This window comes from Budorcas taxicolor, chromosome 15 (assembly GCF_023091745.1).
Source record: "Budorcas taxicolor isolate Tak-1 chromosome 15, Takin1.1, whole genome shotgun sequence".
Lineage (NCBI taxonomy): Eukaryota > Metazoa > Chordata > Mammalia > Artiodactyla > Bovidae > Budorcas > Budorcas taxicolor.
Window position 1 is genome coordinate 60141386 of NC_068924.1, and position 19131 is coordinate 60160516.

At 36.9% G+C, this 19131-nt stretch overlaps 1 protein-coding gene across 1 annotated transcript in view; it reads right to left on the minus strand.

The window, feature by feature from the left end:
• Window positions 1-19131, minus strand: part of DCDC1 (doublecortin domain containing 1) — a 428530-nt gene that overhangs the window by 365842 nt on the left and 43557 nt on the right. Inside the window, exon 6 of the mRNA XM_052652176.1 lies at window positions 2151-2244. Within this exon, the coding sequence (XP_052508136.1) occupies window positions 2151-2244 (94 nt within the window). The remainder of the gene's footprint in view (window positions 1-2150; window positions 2245-19131) is intronic.

A 19131-nucleotide genomic window follows, 5' to 3' on the forward strand; every position in this document is an offset into this window, starting at 1 on the left:
TTAAGTGACTAGGGTGCTGCAGACTGGAAGTTCCTTCAACAGGATTAGCTTCTTTAAGTATTTTAAGTCCAGTGAACTTGTTATGCTTCCACATGTTAGTAGTTGCATAGGCTAATTTCAGCTGGCATAAGCTTTTATAAGTATGCAAAACCACGGGGCAAGGCATGCATTAAAATGTGATAATAACATACTTCTGGGACACATGAAGCATGAGGCACGAATCTGAATGCCCTTGGCAGCTATGAAGTCTCACACCTTGGAGTCAGAACTTTTCTGTTTTGAGAAGTAATTCTGTTATACCACATTTGGGATGGGGGAAAAAAAAAATCAACTTTCTAAATTTAAACTTTTATCTTAACCAGGGTTTCTTAGAGTTTCAACTCTAGCAATTTACTCAAATACAATTTTTTAATTCCAGGTGAGCTGGAAATTATTCAAAGCAAGATAGGATCTTAAGAAAAAGTGTTCTTTATTTTCTTAATGATAATTTAAGAGCAATTATGTAGTATTGTTTATCCTAGAAAATTTAACCATGTGATGAGGTAGGGGCCAAAAATGTAAGAAGGAAGAGATCAACTTTAATAATGTTACTCTCCCACTTCCCCCGGAAAAAAAAAACATAAGGAGGAATTTCTTGTGTTACTTATGTCTTAGAGGTAAATAACTAGTGCTTCTAGATAGTAATGGGTAAGTGTCTACAAGTGCCTTGAAATCCTCAGATGAAAACTCCTTATAATAAAATGAAAAATAATGCTTATACCTAACATGAATGTTAAAAAATAACCAAGAAAAATAGATTTAATTTCTAATACACACACATATATAAATATATGATACTTAGCAAAAAAATTTAAGTTATAAATAATAAATATCAAACTATCACAGTGATCACTCAATAGGATTCATTAAGGATGATAAAGCTAGGAAAGTTTGCTTTTATACAATAAAAGCAAGGATAATGGAAACAAATGGGAGTATCCAGTGTAGCTATACCCTAAAATCACATCTTTCTGGATCTAGCCTTGCAGTTAAGTATGCCACTTACGATTTTGGCCGTCTTCAGATATGTGAACTCAAGGTTTAAATGAAGTGATAGAACTGTAAAGTAGCATATTTAATAGTGTAACTGTGGCACTATTAAAGGAATATTAACTATTACTAAAGAAATAAACACTAAAATTTTTAAACAGTAAAAGTAAAAAAGTAAAGTAATAATTGTTGCTGCTGCTAAGTCTCTTCAGTCGTGTCCAACTCTGTTACTGACAGTAATTTAATGATAGCACAAATGTGGAATCAAGTATTTTTTCTTTCAAAGAATGGCAAATCAGCGCCTTTAGAAATATATAGGAAGATTTTTTATTTTGACAAACACAAACAATAAAATTGTTTTAAAGCACATTTCATGACTTTTGAAAAACCTCTAGAAGTTAGCCAAAACATAAAAAAAAAAATCTCTTGAGTATACAGTAGCACAATTCATCTTTCTCTTTTGAAAGCTACATATCATAGAAGTTGCTAAATATGAAAGTATATCAATTACTTTTCTCTATTAAGTATGGCTTGCTAAGGTTAAAATACCCATTATTTTTTTAAAAAAATCTAAGCTCATGCTCTGCTTAGATGAATGTTCATGACCCCCGAAAATTCATATGTTGAAATCTAATCCCCAATGTGATTGTATTTGAAAAGGATTAGGTCAAGGGGGTGGAGCCCTTATGAATGAATTAATGTCCTTATATAAAGCACCTCAGAGAGCATCCTTGTCCCTTCTACTATCTAAGGACATGGTGAGAAGACAGCTGTCTATCAATCAGAAAAGGGCCCTTAACAGATACAGAATCTACCAATGTCTTGATCTTGGGCTTACTAATCTCCATAACTGTGAGAAATAAATGTTTGTTTGTTTAAACCACTTAGTCAATGTATTTTTTATAGTACCCAAATGGACTAAAACATGCTGAAATAAAAACTTCTCTAAGCTTTAATAATCTTTCATGATTTCCCTTTCTATAAGAATGACATATTTATTCATGTTATAATTAAACTGGTTTTTATGTCTGTTTTCCTTTTAAAAGTACAAAGTAAAAACAAAATTATGTAAGTGCCTTTTGAGATAGTATCACATAGTTTACAAACTCTTTGCCACTTACCTTTTGAAATCTCTTTGATTTTTCTGCCATATAAATCATAAAGATATCTGGCTGGTGAATTTAGGTTCATTCTCATTGTGCAAATATCTAAAACCTACACAGAAAAAAAAACCTTAAAAATAATTTATCACAGTTAGCTCTAATGAAATTGAAAACACATTTAAAGTACTTTCTCTACTATATGGCTATTTAAAATTATAAAATACAATTAGATGATTTAGCAAATGTTTCTAATATATGAAATAGAAAAAGACAGTTAAAATTGCTAATTCCAATTATACTTTAAGCACACAAATATTAATAAAAAAGAGAAAGATGTAAAACATATTAAAAATAATCACATATTATTTCATAAATGGAAAAACTCTGGGAGACTTCTGTATTTTTCCTGCTCTTTTCTATTAATATATTTTTCATTTATTTTACAATGGGAGGATATTATATTTTAGATTAGGTTTTAAGGTTTTCTTTAGCTTTTAAATTCTTTCCATGAGTCCTAAAATAAATTATATATTAAAGTGTCTGCCTGTAATGCAGGAGACCCTGGTTTGATCCCTTGATCAGGGAAGATCCCCTGAAGATGGAAATGGCAACCCACTCCAGTACTCTTGCCTGGAGAATCCCATGGACGGAGGAGCCTGGTAGGCTACAGTCTACCGGGTTGCAAAGAGTTGGACATGACTGAGCAACTTCACTTTCACTTTCAAAATAAATTATAAATATTACCTGATCACAGTTCACTTTGATAACTTACACGGTTTGGGCACTAAAAATGGAATTAATAAACTGCATTTCAAGGTTTTCCATGAATCTGAGTTTGAAGAACTTCACTTCTAAAAAAAACTTATTGGAGGATAGCTGCTTTACAATGTTGTTAGTTTCTGTTGCACAGCAAAGTGGAGATACATGTATGTCCTCTTTTTTGGATTTCCTTCCCATTTAGGTCACCACAGAACAGAGTTCCCTATGCTATACAGTAACGTTCTCATTAGTTATGAAGAACTTCACTTTTGATGGTTTCTAATACGCTAAAGTCCTTCTCTTAATATTTTAATTTCTCAGTGTGTTCTTGATGTAGAAATAGCCCTTATAAAGGTGTAACAATCACCTTTCCAACACCCAGGGAAGACTTAAACGTGCATCAGTTGGAAAGAAAGCTCTACTCACAAGACGAGAAAAATTAAATTAACAGAAGGGAGTTGAGAGGTCTCAGGAACCTGAGGGCAGGTATTATTAGGCTTCAGGAAGTGACTCCCCAAACATGAAACTTACCACAATCATTTAAAAGTCCATAACACATTCCAAATCCAAACTAAATGTACTTGTCTATTCTAACCTTACTATTCATAGCTATGATATATTGCTTTTACATTACCAAGAACTGCTGAAGGACGATGTTCATTGTATGATTATATACCTTATAAATTTTTCTAGTTACTGATAACACCCTGCCTCCATTTCTGCCCACTTTTATCCTTATTTTAAAACTAGACCTTGTAATCCTAATCCAAGCCCAATCAACTCACTTTCTTTGTGACAACAGACATATTGAAACAGCTTAACGTATTCAGTTCAGTTCAGTTCAGTTCAGTCGCTCAGTCACGTCTGACTCTTTGCTACCCCATGAACCGCAGCAGGCCAGGCCTCTGTGTCCATCATCAACTCCTAGAGTTTACCCAAATCCATGTCCATTGAGTTGGTGATGCCATCCAACCATCTCATCCTCTGTCGGCCCCTTCTCCTCTTCTCCTCAATCCTTCCCAGCAGCAGGGTCTTTTCAAATAAGTCAGTTCTTCGCGTCAGGTGGCCAAAATATTGGAGTTACAGCTTCAACATCAGTCCTTCCAATAAACTCCCAGGACTGATCTCCTTTAGGGTGGATTGGTTGGATCTCCTTGCAGTCCAAGGGACTCTCAAGAGTCTTCTCCAACACCACAGTTCAAAAGCATCAATTCTTCAGTTCTCAGCTTTCTTTATAGTCCAACTTTCACATCCATACATGACCACTGGGAAAACCATAGCCTTGGCTAGACGGACCTTTGTTCACAAAGTAATGTCTCTGCTCTTTAATATGCTGTCTAGGTTGGTCATAACTTTCCTTCTTAAGGAGTAAGCGTCTTTTACTTTGACGGCTACATTCACCATCTGCAGTGATTTTGGAGCCCAAAAAAATAAAGTCTGTCACTGTTTCCACTGTTTCCCCATCTATTTGCTATGAAATGATGGGACCGGATACCATGATCTTAGTTTTCTGAACGTTGAGCTTTAAGCCAACTTTTTCACTTTCCTCTTTCTCTTTCATCAAAAGGCTATTTAGTTCTTCACTTTCTGCCATAAGGGTGGTGTTATCTGCATATCTGACGTTATTGATATTTCTCCCAGCAATCTTGATTCCAGCTTGTGCTTCATCCAGCCCAGTGTTTTCTTATGATGTACTCTGCATATAAGTTAAATAAGCAGGGTGACAATATACAGCCTTGACGTACTCCTTTTCCTGTTTGGAACCAGCCTGTTGTTCCATGTCCAGTTCTAACTGTTGCTTCCTGACCTGCATATAGGTTTCTCAAGAGGCCGGTCAGGTGGTCTGGTATACCCATCTCTTTCAGAATTTTCCACAGTTTATTGTGATCCACACAGTCAAAGGCTTTGGCATAGTCAATAAAGCAGAAATAGATGTTTTTCAGGAACTCTCTTGCTTTTTTGATGATCCAGTGGATGTTGGCAATTTGATCTCTGGTTCCTCTGCCTTTTCCAAAACCAGCTTAACGTGTATATAGAGGCAAAACTATACTTTTCTTTCAGTCTGGAGAACAACTTTCAAATATCATGACTGATTTGGCTTGTCATCCGAGTTGCTGTATCTAGTAACATGTTGCACTTAAAAGGCAAATAATATTTAACCAATGAATTTAATTTGACAAACTAACATTAGCTGGATTATATCAGAGATTCTCAGCCTTTACCCTAGCCTTAAGTGTTAGTCGCTCAGCCGTGGCCGATTTTTTGCGACCCCATGGACTGCAGCCCACCAGGCTCCACTGTCCAGGAGATTTTCCAGACAAGGATACTGGAGTGGGTTGCCATTTCCTTCTCCAACCTTAAACATGACCAATAATGTTCCCCCATGCCACGTACTTCCATGGGCATTACATGATTCTGTGTGTTTCTTATACCCTAGCTGCAATCCAGAGCTTCAGGCAGTTTTTCAAAATCTATATATTGCTGCTGTCTCTCTCAAAACCAAGAAGAACGTTCATGATTAAAGATACAGTGATAGGAATAATCTTGAACGTTCTAATTTATGAGGGAAATATTCACAACATCAGTGCTTTACCCAGTTAGATAACAAGGTACTTGCAATGTACTTCATAAGTGACTGTAAGCATTGTCCTGTAGAGTAAATACATTAACCTCAGTGTCGCTACTTGAAGTGTGTCAGTGCAGGAGAACCAAGGCCATGTGTCCTCATAAGTCAAACGCAGGGCTCCCTAACTTAGAATGGCCCCTACCTCTCTCTAGTCCTCTTGCCCATACCTGGGACTGGTCCTTGCTACCCTAACAAATAAGGTAACAAGTGTGGCAGTTCCAAACCTCACTCTTCCTGCCTTCCTTCCTAATCTCTTGGGTCAATTTCTTTAGTGACTACTACACACAAGTTAACCTAGGACTCCCATCGAATGGACTGAAACCTTTTTAAAAGATGCTCAGAAAGCAATATTCAAAAATACAAGACAGAAAGCATCAGGAAAAGAAACCGCAGTTTCTTCTGGGACTTGAGACAGAAGGAGAGTGGAACATATAAACACTGGCATGGGATCGATCTATTTTTAGCAATTAACATAGTCTGACTAGAAAAATTCTTCTTTTCATCACTTTCTCCTATCTGACTCTGTGCCCAAATATTATACTTTTGCAATTACCACCACTACCTGCCTCATTGACAAAAATACTCCAAGGAGGTAATTCAGAACGCATTCTTCCATAGCCAGTCACCTTGAAAATTACCAAGAACCTATGTAAAAGTGACTCAGTCGTGTCTGACTCTTTGCAACTCTATGGACTGTAGTCCACTTGGCTCCTCTGTCCATGGAATTCTCCAGGCAAGAATATTGGAGTGGGTTGCCATTCCCTTCTCCAGGGAATCTTCCTGATCCAGGGATCTCCTGCACTGCAGGTGGATTCTTTACCATCTGAGCTACTAGGGAAGCTCCTATAGCTGGTCCCATAAACCCTAAAATGATGCAACCCCCTCCTTAGGATACTCACATTCTTCATCTTTCCATCTGTAACATTTAGTTCTCAATTTCTTAAGATTACAAATCTCTTATTTAAAAGTGCAACGAAGCCGTTTTGTACAAACCATATTCCCCAGTTACTAGTGAAGCTTCAAATATCTAAATATCCTCTAAAGTTTTATCATAATTTACCAGTTAAGCGAAGCAAAATATGAACTATTTAAAGATAATCCCCTTAACTTCAACTAAAATATCGATGATTTTAAAATATTGCTGTCTTTGAGTTTTTAAAAAATTAGCCAAGTAAAATTACATGGCTTTCTAACTCAGAGATTCTTTTCCTTTCATTGCTAAAACATCAGTAATAATGTTTGTGCAAGCCGAGTTTTAAGAGTTAAATGAGTTTTAAAATTGGCATTAGAAAATCAGATATATTAGAAATTAATAATGCATCAGCAAAACTGCCACTCTCCTACTTTCAAGATGAAAGATCTTTGCAGTGTTTAAGCATTGCCAACCTTCAGTAATCATTTCCTCATAGTAAATTAAAAGTGGTGTAAATTAGTATCAATATAAATTTGTGTCAAAAGTCCTAAAAGGAAGCCCCTATTTGTAAGGTTGTTCTCGTAATTTAAAATATTTAACAGTGCTAGCTTGCTGTAATCTTAAGGTTAATTAAAATACCATTTCCACTAATCTGTAGCTGTTAAGCTTGTTAACGTATTACTTTTTTGATAATTTCTTATAGCTTAGGTTATAGAGAACTCTTCTGATACTAAAATCTAAAAACCATTATACTGTAAAACTAGATTCCTCTTGACAAGCACATGGGAAGAGATTTTCCACAAACTCTTTTTAGTTGAGTCCATTTGTTTATAGTTTGGGGAGTCACCTCCATGTCCAGGCATATCTGGTGCAGTTTGCAGCTTTTAGAATGGCTACCATAGAGGTGGTATGGTTCCATAGTCTTAAGTCTCTGAGTTCGGTTTCAGTTCAGTTCAGTTCAGTTGCTCAGTCGTGTCCGACTCTGATCCCATGAATCGCAGCACGCCAGGCCTCCCTGTCCATCACCAACTCCCGGAGTTCACTCAAACTCACGTCCACTGAGTTGGAGATGCCATCCAGCCATCTCATCCTCTGTCGTCCCCTTTTCTTCCTGCCCCCAATCCCTCCCAGCATCAGAGTCTTTTCCAATGAGTCAACTCTTCGCATGAGGTGGCCAGAGTACTGGAGTTTCAGCTTTAGTTTCATTCTTTCCAAAGAACACCCAGGAGTTTGGTTTAGTACTACCCAAAAGTAAGAGTGCGCTTAGCTCAACATAACCCTGGGCCACATGAGCTGAGTCTACAAGCCAACAGATCCAACACTATCGACTTCCTCAAAGATGAAGAATCTTAATAGCTTTTTATGAGGCACTGCCCAGAAATGTAACCCCAGATTCAGCCCTCTACACACACCTCCTTCAAAAGATCCTCTAGAGCAGGGGTCAGGACACTACACAGACCATGGGCCAATTCTGGCCACAATCTGTTTCTGTATAGCTTGTAGGCTGAGAAGACTCTGCATGCTTTTAATTGTTAAAAAATAATCAAAAGAAGAATAACATTTTGTCACACATTAATAATATATCATAGTATATGAAATTCATATTTCAGTGCCCATAAATAAAGTTTTCCTGGAAAACAGCCATGGTGTTCACTTATAGATTTTCTATGGCTGGTTGCACACTAAGTATCAGAGTTGAGTGGTTGTAACAAAGACTTTATGGTATAGAAAATGAAGAACAGCTGCTGTCAGACCCTTTACAGAAAAAAATTCCTACTCTCAGTCTACGGCATTATCGCTCACTTGAGATTCTATCTATTCTTCTTTATATATTATCAGCGCCTTCATCCATTTCTAAGATCTTTGCATTGCGCACTCTGAAAACTCTCCCCATGATCAACAAAAGTGATTAGACCATCAACCTCCTTTAAAAGAAAACAAGCTTTCCTCTGAGTTCTCTCAGTTTCTCAGAGTCTTCTCAAATGCTGGGATTTTAGTCCCTTGCTTCACACAATCTCAAATTTGTGAAGTGGTGTTACAGTGTTATTTCTTGATAATTTCTCCCCAATCTTCTTACTGAGCAAACAAAACAAACAAATCAGAAAGATTTACAATGACTACCACATTGACAAATCCAAAGGATATTTTAATGCTCTTTTATTTCAATCTTTGAATAGCGTTTGAGTTACTTCCTCTTTCTTTAAATCCCCTTATTCCCTGAATTCTGAAATATGGTAATCCACTAATTCTTTTCCTGCCTTTTTTTTCTTGTTATAGGCTCACCCTCCTCTATTCATTAATTGGAGTTCTTGAAGGTAGTCGTAGCCTTCTTCCTGCTTCACACTAAATTCTCGCTTATGGCAATCTAGTCAATGCTCCAATGTTTCATTTTCTATCTATATACTGACAACTTCCAAATCGGTATGCCTATCCCTGAAATACTCTGAGCTTCAGACCAAATAACACCTATTCATTATCTCATTCAAACAGATCAAAGATCCCTCAAAATCAACATGTCCAAGACTGAATCCCATCTCTTCGGCTTCAAGCCTAGTCTTCTTCCAGGCATAGGGGAAGATACCTCCTTCTATCTGGGTATGCAAACCAGAAACTGCAAAATCATCCTTGATACCTTTAAGATCTCACTTCCCTTCACACCATGTATCCAAGCTATTATCAGGGCCTGTTGATTTTATCTTCTAAAAATCATCCATTTCCACTCCCAAGGTCCAGGCTATTATCACCTGTCACTAGGACTCTGGCAATACTTAGCGAATAGTTTCCCTGCATCTCCCTGGCCCACCCAATCTGTCCTCCACTGAACACCAAAGTAATCTCTCCAAAAATAAATCTGGTACCCTTTCTTCTGCTCCTAACTAAAACGTTTATACGACTTCTCACCGTTCTTTGGAGGAAAAAGGCAAAAATCTGTAACCTTTTTTACAGGCTATTCTCTCCCTCATAAGCTAAACTTTTAATTCATGGGATCCATCCTGCTCACTCTGCCATGGAATCTTTTCATATGCTGTACTCTCTGCTTATCTCTTCTCAGAAGACCTCCCTGTCACCTATTTCATATTCAATAATTTGATCATTTTATAAACACCTTTTCCATCACTAGACTGGTGGCTCAAACAGTAAAGCATCTACCTGCAATGCAGGGGACCCGGGTTTGATCCCTGGGTCAGGAAGATTCCCTGGAGAAGGAAATGGCAACCCACTCCAATACTCTTGCCTGGAAAATCCCATGGATGGAGGAGCCTTTTAGGCTTCAGTCCATAGCGTCACAAAGAGTCCGACAGGACTGAGTGACTTTACTTTGAGGACAAGATCACGGTTTTTCACATCTTCAAATCCAGATGCTTGGAAGATTTATTCATAAAAATATCACAAATTAATGAATTAGTGAAAGTTATGACCAACCTAGATAGCATATTGAAAAGCAGAGACATTACTTTGCCAACAAAGGTCCATCTAGTCAAGGCTATGGTTTTTCCAGTGGTCATGTATGGATGTGAGAGTTGGACTGTGAAGAAAGCTGAGCACCAAAGAATTGATGCTTTTGAACTGTGGTGTTGGAGAAGACTCTTTAGAGTCCCTTGGACTGCAAGGAGATCCAACCAGTCTATTCTAAAGGAGATCAGTCCTGGGTGTTCTTTGGAAGGAATGATGCTAAAGCTGAAACTCCAGTACTTTGGCCACCTCATGCAAAGAGTTGACTCATTGGAAAAGACTCTGATGCTGGGAGGGATTGGGGGCAGGAGGAGAAAGGGATGACAGAGGATGAGATGGCTGGACGGCATCACTGACTCAATGGACGTGAGTTTGAGTGAACTCCGGGAGTTGGTGATGGACAGGGAGGCCTGGCATGCTGCAATTCATGGGGTCTCAAAGAGTCGGACATGACTGAGCAACTGAACTGAACTGAATATATGTCTAATTTAAAATCATTTCATCTTAAATTTATATTGTTATTAAAAGTCTGATAAAAGCAGCAAATAAAATTTTTGATCAATGTTATAAAATTATGCTATAACTAAAGTATGTATAATTCCAGAAAAAATGTTTCAAATAAAATTAATTCTTTTTATTATCAGAGCACTGAACCTGTACTCTCCTTAGAAAATAAATTAGAAAACCTCTTTACATTTGAAGTAATATTCTGAGTGGCCTACCCAATGTTCATTCTCCACCTCATCCTTGCTGTCTTAATTTTGATTAAGGGTTCACTCTCTCCTTTTGACTCAAGGAAGGCTATAATTATTTTGACTGGTATAAGTCAATTATGGTGATCCCATGCTCCCTATCAGTGAATGATCTGGGGATGCTGCTGCTGCTAAGTCACTTCAGTCGTGTCTGACTCTGTGCAACCCATAGATGGCAGCCCACCAGGATCTGCCGTCCCTGGGATTCTCCAGGCAAGAACACTGGAGTGAGTTGCCATTGCTTTCTCCAGATCTGGGGATAGACACCATCTATTTCTAGCCAATATGACACAAGAAGGGCTTCTGGGAAAGACTTCTTCACTCATAGTGAAGAGATGATCCTTTTCTGCCTCTAGACAAATTACACCAGTTTGTGCAGTGGCCATCCTGTTGACAATATATGAGAGAAGACAAAATCCAGAAAACTATAGAGAACATAACTGGAATCCTGTCATACTATGTATGAAGACTCCCTACCTCTGGATTTCTTGCTTCTTTTTTGCTTAAATCTGTTTGAATCAGTATCTTCTACTATTTGTAGCTACAGTCATCCCAACCAATAGAAAAAAAAAAAGACTCAATCTCCTCAAACAAGAAACATTGTTTCCGCCAACTCAGTGAGTATTATTAGCATGGGAAATAGATTGCAACAGTAATCACTATATAAACTAAGACGCAAACTATTTAAGAACCCAAAGAAGAACTCAAGAAGAAATTTAGCAAGCTGTGAAAATGAATAGATAACTATGAAATTAATTCACTAATTTACTAAAAATATTTCACCTCTGGAAATTAATTCTACTTGCTCAGTAGAAGAGAACTACACTTTATCATAAATATTTTGAGAAAGGGAATCAGTTATTATACTTCTTTTGCTAACTGAAAGACTGTCAAATACATTACAAATTTTCAATGAATTAACACATAATAAAATGTAAGACTTTCTATTTAAGACAAACATTTTGCAATGACTTATAATAAATATTATAACCACTTTTTAATTTGAAGATGCCAGGAAATTGGCTGAATTTGCATCTATCATTTACTTCTTATTCTTACTAAGTATTAATAGCTAAAAGTGGTTGCATCATTTGGCATTCTCATCAGTCATCTGTGAGATTTCCAGTTACTTCAGATTTTCATCAACTCAGTATTGTCAGTCTTTTTAATTTTACCCATTCTAACAAGCTGGATAGAAAAGACAGAGAAACCAGAGATCAAATTGCCAATATCTGCTGGATCATCAAAAAAGTAAGAGACTTCCAGAAAAACATCTACTTCTGCTTTATTGACTATGCCAAAACCTTTGACTGCGTGGATCACAATAAACTGTGGAAAATTCTGAAGAGATGGGAATACCAGACCATCTGACCTGCCTCCTGAGAAATCTGTATGCAGGTCAAGAAGCAACAGTTAGAACCAGACATGGAACAACAGACGGGTTCCAAATCGGGAAAGAAGTACGTCAAGGCTGTATACTGTCACTTTGCTTATTAACTTATATGCAGAGTACATCATGAGAAATGCTGGGCTGGATGAAGCACAAGCTGGAATCAAGATTGCCGGGAGAAATATCACTAACCTCAGATACGCAGCAACCGAACTGACTGATTCTAACATGTAGGCAGTGGTAACTCATTGTGGATTTAATCAGCATTTCTTTGATGCTTAATAACATTGAGCATCTTTCCATGTGCTATAGTTTATTTCTAGGTCTCTTAGTAGTGTTCAAATCTTTTGATCTTTTCTATTGAGCTGTTTGCCTTCTTACTATTAGCAGAGATTTACACACATACACACACACACACATATATACACGCTGAGTGCACATTGTCAGATGTGTGCTTTCTGAATATTTTGTCTCCAGTCTATGGCTAGATTTTTCATTTCTGTTGTTGTTTTTAGAAGGGCAGAAGGTTTAAAATTTTAGGTAAAGTAGATATAATGTGTTTAGCCAAGATACAAGCAGGACCCTAGGCAAAATTTGGGAAATTTTCTCTAAATATGTCCTTCATCTGTGGCATTTCATGATAGAGTATAGCCATTTCAGCCTCCCAGAACTTTGATGTCTTGTGGAGACCACTGTGCTTTTCTTGGATTCTCTCTCCCCAGACCAAATCCAACAATTGCCTCTAGAGACAAAGATAAAGTAAACTGTAAGACACACTTCCATTTTTACTGTTCTCTCCAGCATGGTAGTCTGGTGCTTCCAGTTGCCTAATGTTTAAACATAGCTGTCTTGTATTTTTTGTGCAGTTTTCAGTTATTTAAAATGGGATGGCTAGTCTGATACTAGCTTTTCTGTTATGACTGTAAAAAGATGTCTCAAATTTTGTTAATGGTTATGTTAACTCATTTTCCTAGGCAGCACTAGTGGTAAAGAACCCAACTGCCAGTGCAGGAGACATAAGAGACATGGGCTTGATCCCTGGGCAGAAAGATCCCCTGGAGGAGAGCATGGCAACCTACTCCAGTATTTTTGCCTGGAGAATCCCTCGGACAGAGGAGCCTGGCCAGCTATGGTCCACTGGGTCGCGAAGAGTCGGACATGAGCACACATAGCACACAGCTCATTTTTAGGTGAGAACGCATAGGAATTGGAATGTGACAAACAGTATATTTGTGGCAGTTTCACATAACAAAAAAAAATAATGTTCTTCAAGTCCAAAAATGGATTCTAGTCCTAGCTATCCCAGTTAATCCACTTTGGATATGGCAGTTAACTTACCTAAGTCACCATTTTCTAAGTTAGCAATTTTTCTAATAGTCCAATAGTTAGATTATTAGATAAAATTGTATTATTTCATAAAATTCTGTAATTATAATGTCCAGAAATTAAGCTTCAACAAGGATACCTTAATGGTAACGTATATATGAAAAACTAATTTAATAAATGCTTCAATTTAACCATTACTGTTATATGTTCTTAGCAATTTAAATGTATCAAGATAAAAAATGTAAGTATAAAAGCCATTACAATTTTAATAAAAAACAAAAATAAATTTATCTTTTCAGATTTAATATCATGTTTATGTTTTAACTGTTTAGGGGAGTTAAAGCATAAAGTTAAAGACTGTCCTTAATTACCATCTGTAACATAAATAAATGTTTAGACTGAAAGTTATCATTTGTTTTTATTCTAGCTAAGGAAATCCACCTCCCTCCTTATGATTTCATGCAAAAAAAAAAAATTCTGGCTGCCAAGTAATCACTTATAATGTTCTGAAATAATATTTTAATTGTATAACCCTAAAATTCATACTACATAAATAGAAGACAACTGGCAATCCATGGCCTCTTGAGAATAAACTGTATCATCAATTTCTATATTTTTAAAAATTCTGCTTTTTAACCTGATATTAAACCCTGGTTATGGATAATAGACCAATTTTTAAAGCAATAACAGTATCAATGGGCTTTTGCTCATATATCATAAAAAGCTCTTTAAAGAACTTCCAACATAAATAATCATGACCTCTCCTGTTGGAATCCATGTTGAATATCCTTAATCAAATTTTGTTACTCCAGGTGCTACCTTTTGAATCTCTTAAAATGTTCTCTAAATTCTTTAATTCACATTGTGTGGAAAATCTCTGTTATAGCTACTGATTTGTATGTGAACATTCCACAGTCATGCTGTGGAATTTTGTATGTTGTATTTTTTTTTTAAACTAAATTGGGCCTTTCCTATTTGTCCTTTAATTTAAGTATACTTGGTTTACAATATTGTATCAGTTTCAGGTATATAGAAAAATGATTGTTATATATATATTTTCAGATTATTTTCCATTAGAGGTTATATAAGATATTAAGTACAGTTCCCTGTGAAAGTGAAAGTGAAGTCACTCACTCGTGTTCGACTCTTTGCGACCCCATGGACTGTAGCCTACCAGGCTCCTCCGTCCATGGGATTTTCCAGGCAAGAGTACTGGAGTGGGTTGCCATTTCCTTCTCCACAGTTCCTGTGCTATATAGTAAATCCTTGCTGTTTATCTGTTTTATGTATATTTGGTTGTATCTGTTAATCCCCTACTCCTAATTTATCCCTCCCAACCTCCCTTTGCAGTTTGGTAATCATAGTTTGTTTTCTACGTCTGTGAACCTGTTTCTGTTTGTACAGATTCATTTGTAGTATTCTTTAGATTCCACATATAAGTGATACCATATGTAAGAAAAGTTATCTTCCTCTGATTTCACTTATTATGATATTATCTAGGTTCGTCTCAGTCACTGCAAATGGCAATATTTCATTCTTATCATGGCTGAGTAATATTCCCTTGTGTAAATATATCACATCTTTTTAAGCCCGATCTGGTGATGGACACTTGAGTTGTTTCCATATCTGGGCTATTGTAAGTAGTGTTGATAGGTATGCTGAGGTGCATGTATCTTTTCAAATTAAGAATTTTTGTCTTTTCTGGATATATGCCCAGGAATGGGATTGTTAGATAATATGGTAGCTCTATTTTTAGTTTTTAAACAAACATCCATACTGTTTTCCATAATGTTTGCATCAATTTATATTTGAAATGGAGCTCTCTTTTATAAAAATATTTATTTAATTATATGGCTGTACCAAATCTTTGGAGAAGGCAATGGCACCCCACTCCAGTACTCTTGCCTGGAAAACCCCATGGAAGGAGGAGCCTGGTGGGCTGCAGTCCATGGGGTCCCTAGGAGTCCGACACGGCTGAGCGACTTCACTTTCACTTTTCACTCTCATGCATTGGAGAAGGAAATGGCAACCCACTCCAGTGTTCTTGCCTGGAGAATCCCAGGGACGGGGGAGCCTGGTGGGCTGCTGTCTATGGGGTCACACAGAGTCGGACACGACTAAAGCGACTTAGCAGCAGCAGCACCAAATCTTAGTTGCAGCATGCAGGATCATTTGCTGTGGTGCTCAAACTCTTGGTTGCAGCACTTGGGATCTAGTTCCTGACCAGGGATGGAATCCACACCCTCCTCACTGAGAGTGAGGATTCTTAGCCACTGGATCACAGGGAAGTCCCAAGGGTCTTTCTTAAACTTCTTAATGTTTTTTGTTGTTGCTGTTTATTGAACTATTTTTCAAACCAACAAATGGTAAATATCATAGAAGTCTAAATTTTCCTCTGACTTAAAGGCATTTGATATGTCTATTATTTATTTATATCCTAACTGTCCTATGTGAGTAATTCCCTCAATACTTATGTGATCTTTCACTAGTGACAGGGAAAAATTACTGCAATGAAATATATTTACATACAAATATTAAGGGAATATTTACTTTTTTCTAAGTCAGACTTACTATACATATACTACTCCCATCTTGCTAACTTGTTGACATTTTCCTTTTTCATGATTTCTGAACTCCTTGTACTAGTTCTCATAGCAACTAGTGACCTAATTTCCCATAAATTATTTTCTGTCACACAACTTATCTTTCTCTTATACCACATGAGAAATGGAAATACAGAACAAACAGAAGACTGTGAAAATTCCCATCAATTTGTAAGTTTGAGGTTTTATAACACCAGAGAACAAGAGTTCTTAAATTTTAGTGGGACTAGGCAACATCTGGAGACATCTGCTGAAATTCAGATTCCCAAGCTCAAGAGATTCTTGATAGGCTCGGAGTAGGGCCCAGAAGTCTGAATTTTTAACATACAGACAAGATGATTCTGATGTAGGTTTTCTCAGAAAGTCACTAGCATTATGTGCACAATAGAGTAAAGGAAGATAGAGGGGGGACTAGGAGAGAGGCATCCAAGAAAGAAGAGAGAAAAAGATAATCTCCAGGTTGAAGGTGAAGGGACTAGGGTGGTTATAGGGAATAATCAGGTCAAACTGGAGAGTGAGATAACATGGGTTTTTTCCATTCTTTCATTGATTTCATTATCTTTTTCATCATTTCCACCACTGTAATCTCATGCTATTAGTGATAGAACACAGAAAGCTAGCAAAAAACAAATAAAATATAACTATTAACTGCTGAGAAAAGATAAAGATGTCACATAAAGGAGATGCTATCCAGGTGGCTCAGTAGTAAAGAATCCACTTGCTAATGCAGGAGAGGCAGGAGACCTGGATTCAATCCCTGGGTCAGGAAGATCCCCTGGAGGGGGAAATGGCAACCCACTCCAGTATTCTTGCCGGGACAGTCCCCTGGACAGAGGAGCCTGGTGGGCTATAGTCCATAGAGTCTTAGACATGACTGAGCACACGTCCTGGATAATACAATAATTCACACAGCTTAATACTTCTTCTCTGACAAAGATTCCAGGAGGTAACTGAGGGAAAATAAAACTTATCTACCACAACGCTAACCTCAAAAAGCTATATATCTAAAGCAGTTTTCATTTTACATTTACTTTGCATTTGTGCCCACAAATTTTTCCTAATATCTTTTTCAACACATGGATAATGTTTAGCCAATGCCCATAGTAGTGGGTGCTGTGTGATTACTAAAATCATACAAAGTAATTCTAAAACCACCTGATTCCAATTTCAAGGGGATGGACCATCATTCTGATATTCTAGAGTATAGAGAAGAATGGTATCACTTTTGCCCTCATTGAAACTTTTTAATTAGTTAACCTTTTAACCTTCATTTTGATTATGTATCTATTACTGAAATACAATTATTTCTCCTTGACTCCATTCTGAGTATCAGAGGGGACTTTTAAGCTCCAACTACCTTATTTTATCACCCATCTTATATAACTCCCTCATTTCACTGCAGTAACCTTCACCATATTAAGAGTCCTTTACTTTTTACTTCATTTTTATATTACTTAGCAATAATCTAAAAATAGCCATTAGTTCCTGATATTCCTAATATTTTATCATAAAGGAGAAAATAATTTATGTTTTTTCCTATGTCTATACCACCTTTTTAGTCCTACTGCTGATCTGATATTAATTGATAAATGGGCATTGCCCTGTGATTATCAACAAACCTTTCAAAATTTAAATTTTATACAAAAAATAATTAGCTAGCCTTATTTTCCCTCCAAAAAGTTCTATCAACACCCAACACCAGTGTTTAACTGCCTTCTCTCTTTTACCACATTCTTAAAAGTAATATTGAGACAAATGTTTACAAATACATTTATTACTGAATAAAAATTGTGACAGTTCTCTAAATTTTACAAACTGAAGAAAAAAATAAGTGAAAGAATTCTTTGAACATCCAGTTTTAAATAAATTGACCTCTCACGTCAAAAAGCAAAATAGCAGTGACATTTTTGTTTTATACTCAACCTTTCATCTAAGAACATGTAATCTGTAAGAGTGACTATTACCCCAATTTTACCACTGAGGCATAGAATTACAGAGATTGAACTGAAGTGAACTCAAGAGGTTATCTAATCTAGCTTCCATCTCCAGGAATGACTACATTTGAACAATCCAAGAGATGTCCACATTCTCTATTTTTCAAAATCTCCAGGGAAGATGTTACAACTTGCCTTAGCAATTTGCTCTGGTGTGTAATATCCCTCATTTCACTTATAGTCCAAATCTGCAGATAAAAAGGAAATAAAATCCAGTTTCCCAGCTCCTTAGTAAATATTCTTACACAGATGTAGTTATAAAACAACTACAAAAATAAGTCGATGAAGAAATAGATATTTCAATAATAAAAATTTCCAATATCTAGTCAACTATTCACCTGTTTTAAGCAATATTCATTTTGAAAATATTCTGGTATAACAAAATGATTTATAGCTATCTTCATTTCAAAATAAATGTTTCCCATTAATAAGAAAAATAAATTCTATTAGATGTGTACTTATGAGTCCTAAAGAGAAGAATGGGCTTCCCTGGTAGCTCAGCTGGTAAAGAATCCGCCTCCAATGCAGAAGACCCCGGTTCAACTCCTGGGCAGGAAGATCCTCTGGAGAAGGGAGGGACAGGCCACCCACTCCAGTATTCTTGGACTTCCCTGGTGGCTCAGATGGTAAAGAAGCCGCCTGCAGTGCAGGAGACACAGGTTTGATTCCTGGGTTGGGAAGGTCCCCTGGAGGAGGGCATGGCAACCCACTCCAGTCCTCCTGCCTGGAGAATCCCCACAGACACAGAAGCCTGGCAGGGGCTACAGTCCGTTGGGGTCGCAAAGAGTCAGAGATGAAAGACTGACTCAGCACAAGCACGAAGAGAATAGCAAGATAAGAATTTAAAGGGAACTTTCTGAGTGCCAGGCATTGTACTCCACACATAATACCACACTGAACACTAACATTAGTTTTATCAGATAGGCATGTTACTATCACTAGTTTTCAGATAAAGAAATTGAGACTCAAAGCAAGTTATAAATGGTCTTATAGATAGTGAATGACAAAGCTAGGATTAAAACCTAAATAGTTTGGTTATGTTTCACTGTCTCTCTAATCCATATTTAATAAATTTTCATTGCTTTCATTATTATTATCAAGCTACTTTAAGATTCACTGAAAAATCCTTATCTGAATGAAAAGACTCCCCTCCCCTCCACCAAATTCCCATTAGTTTCTCTGT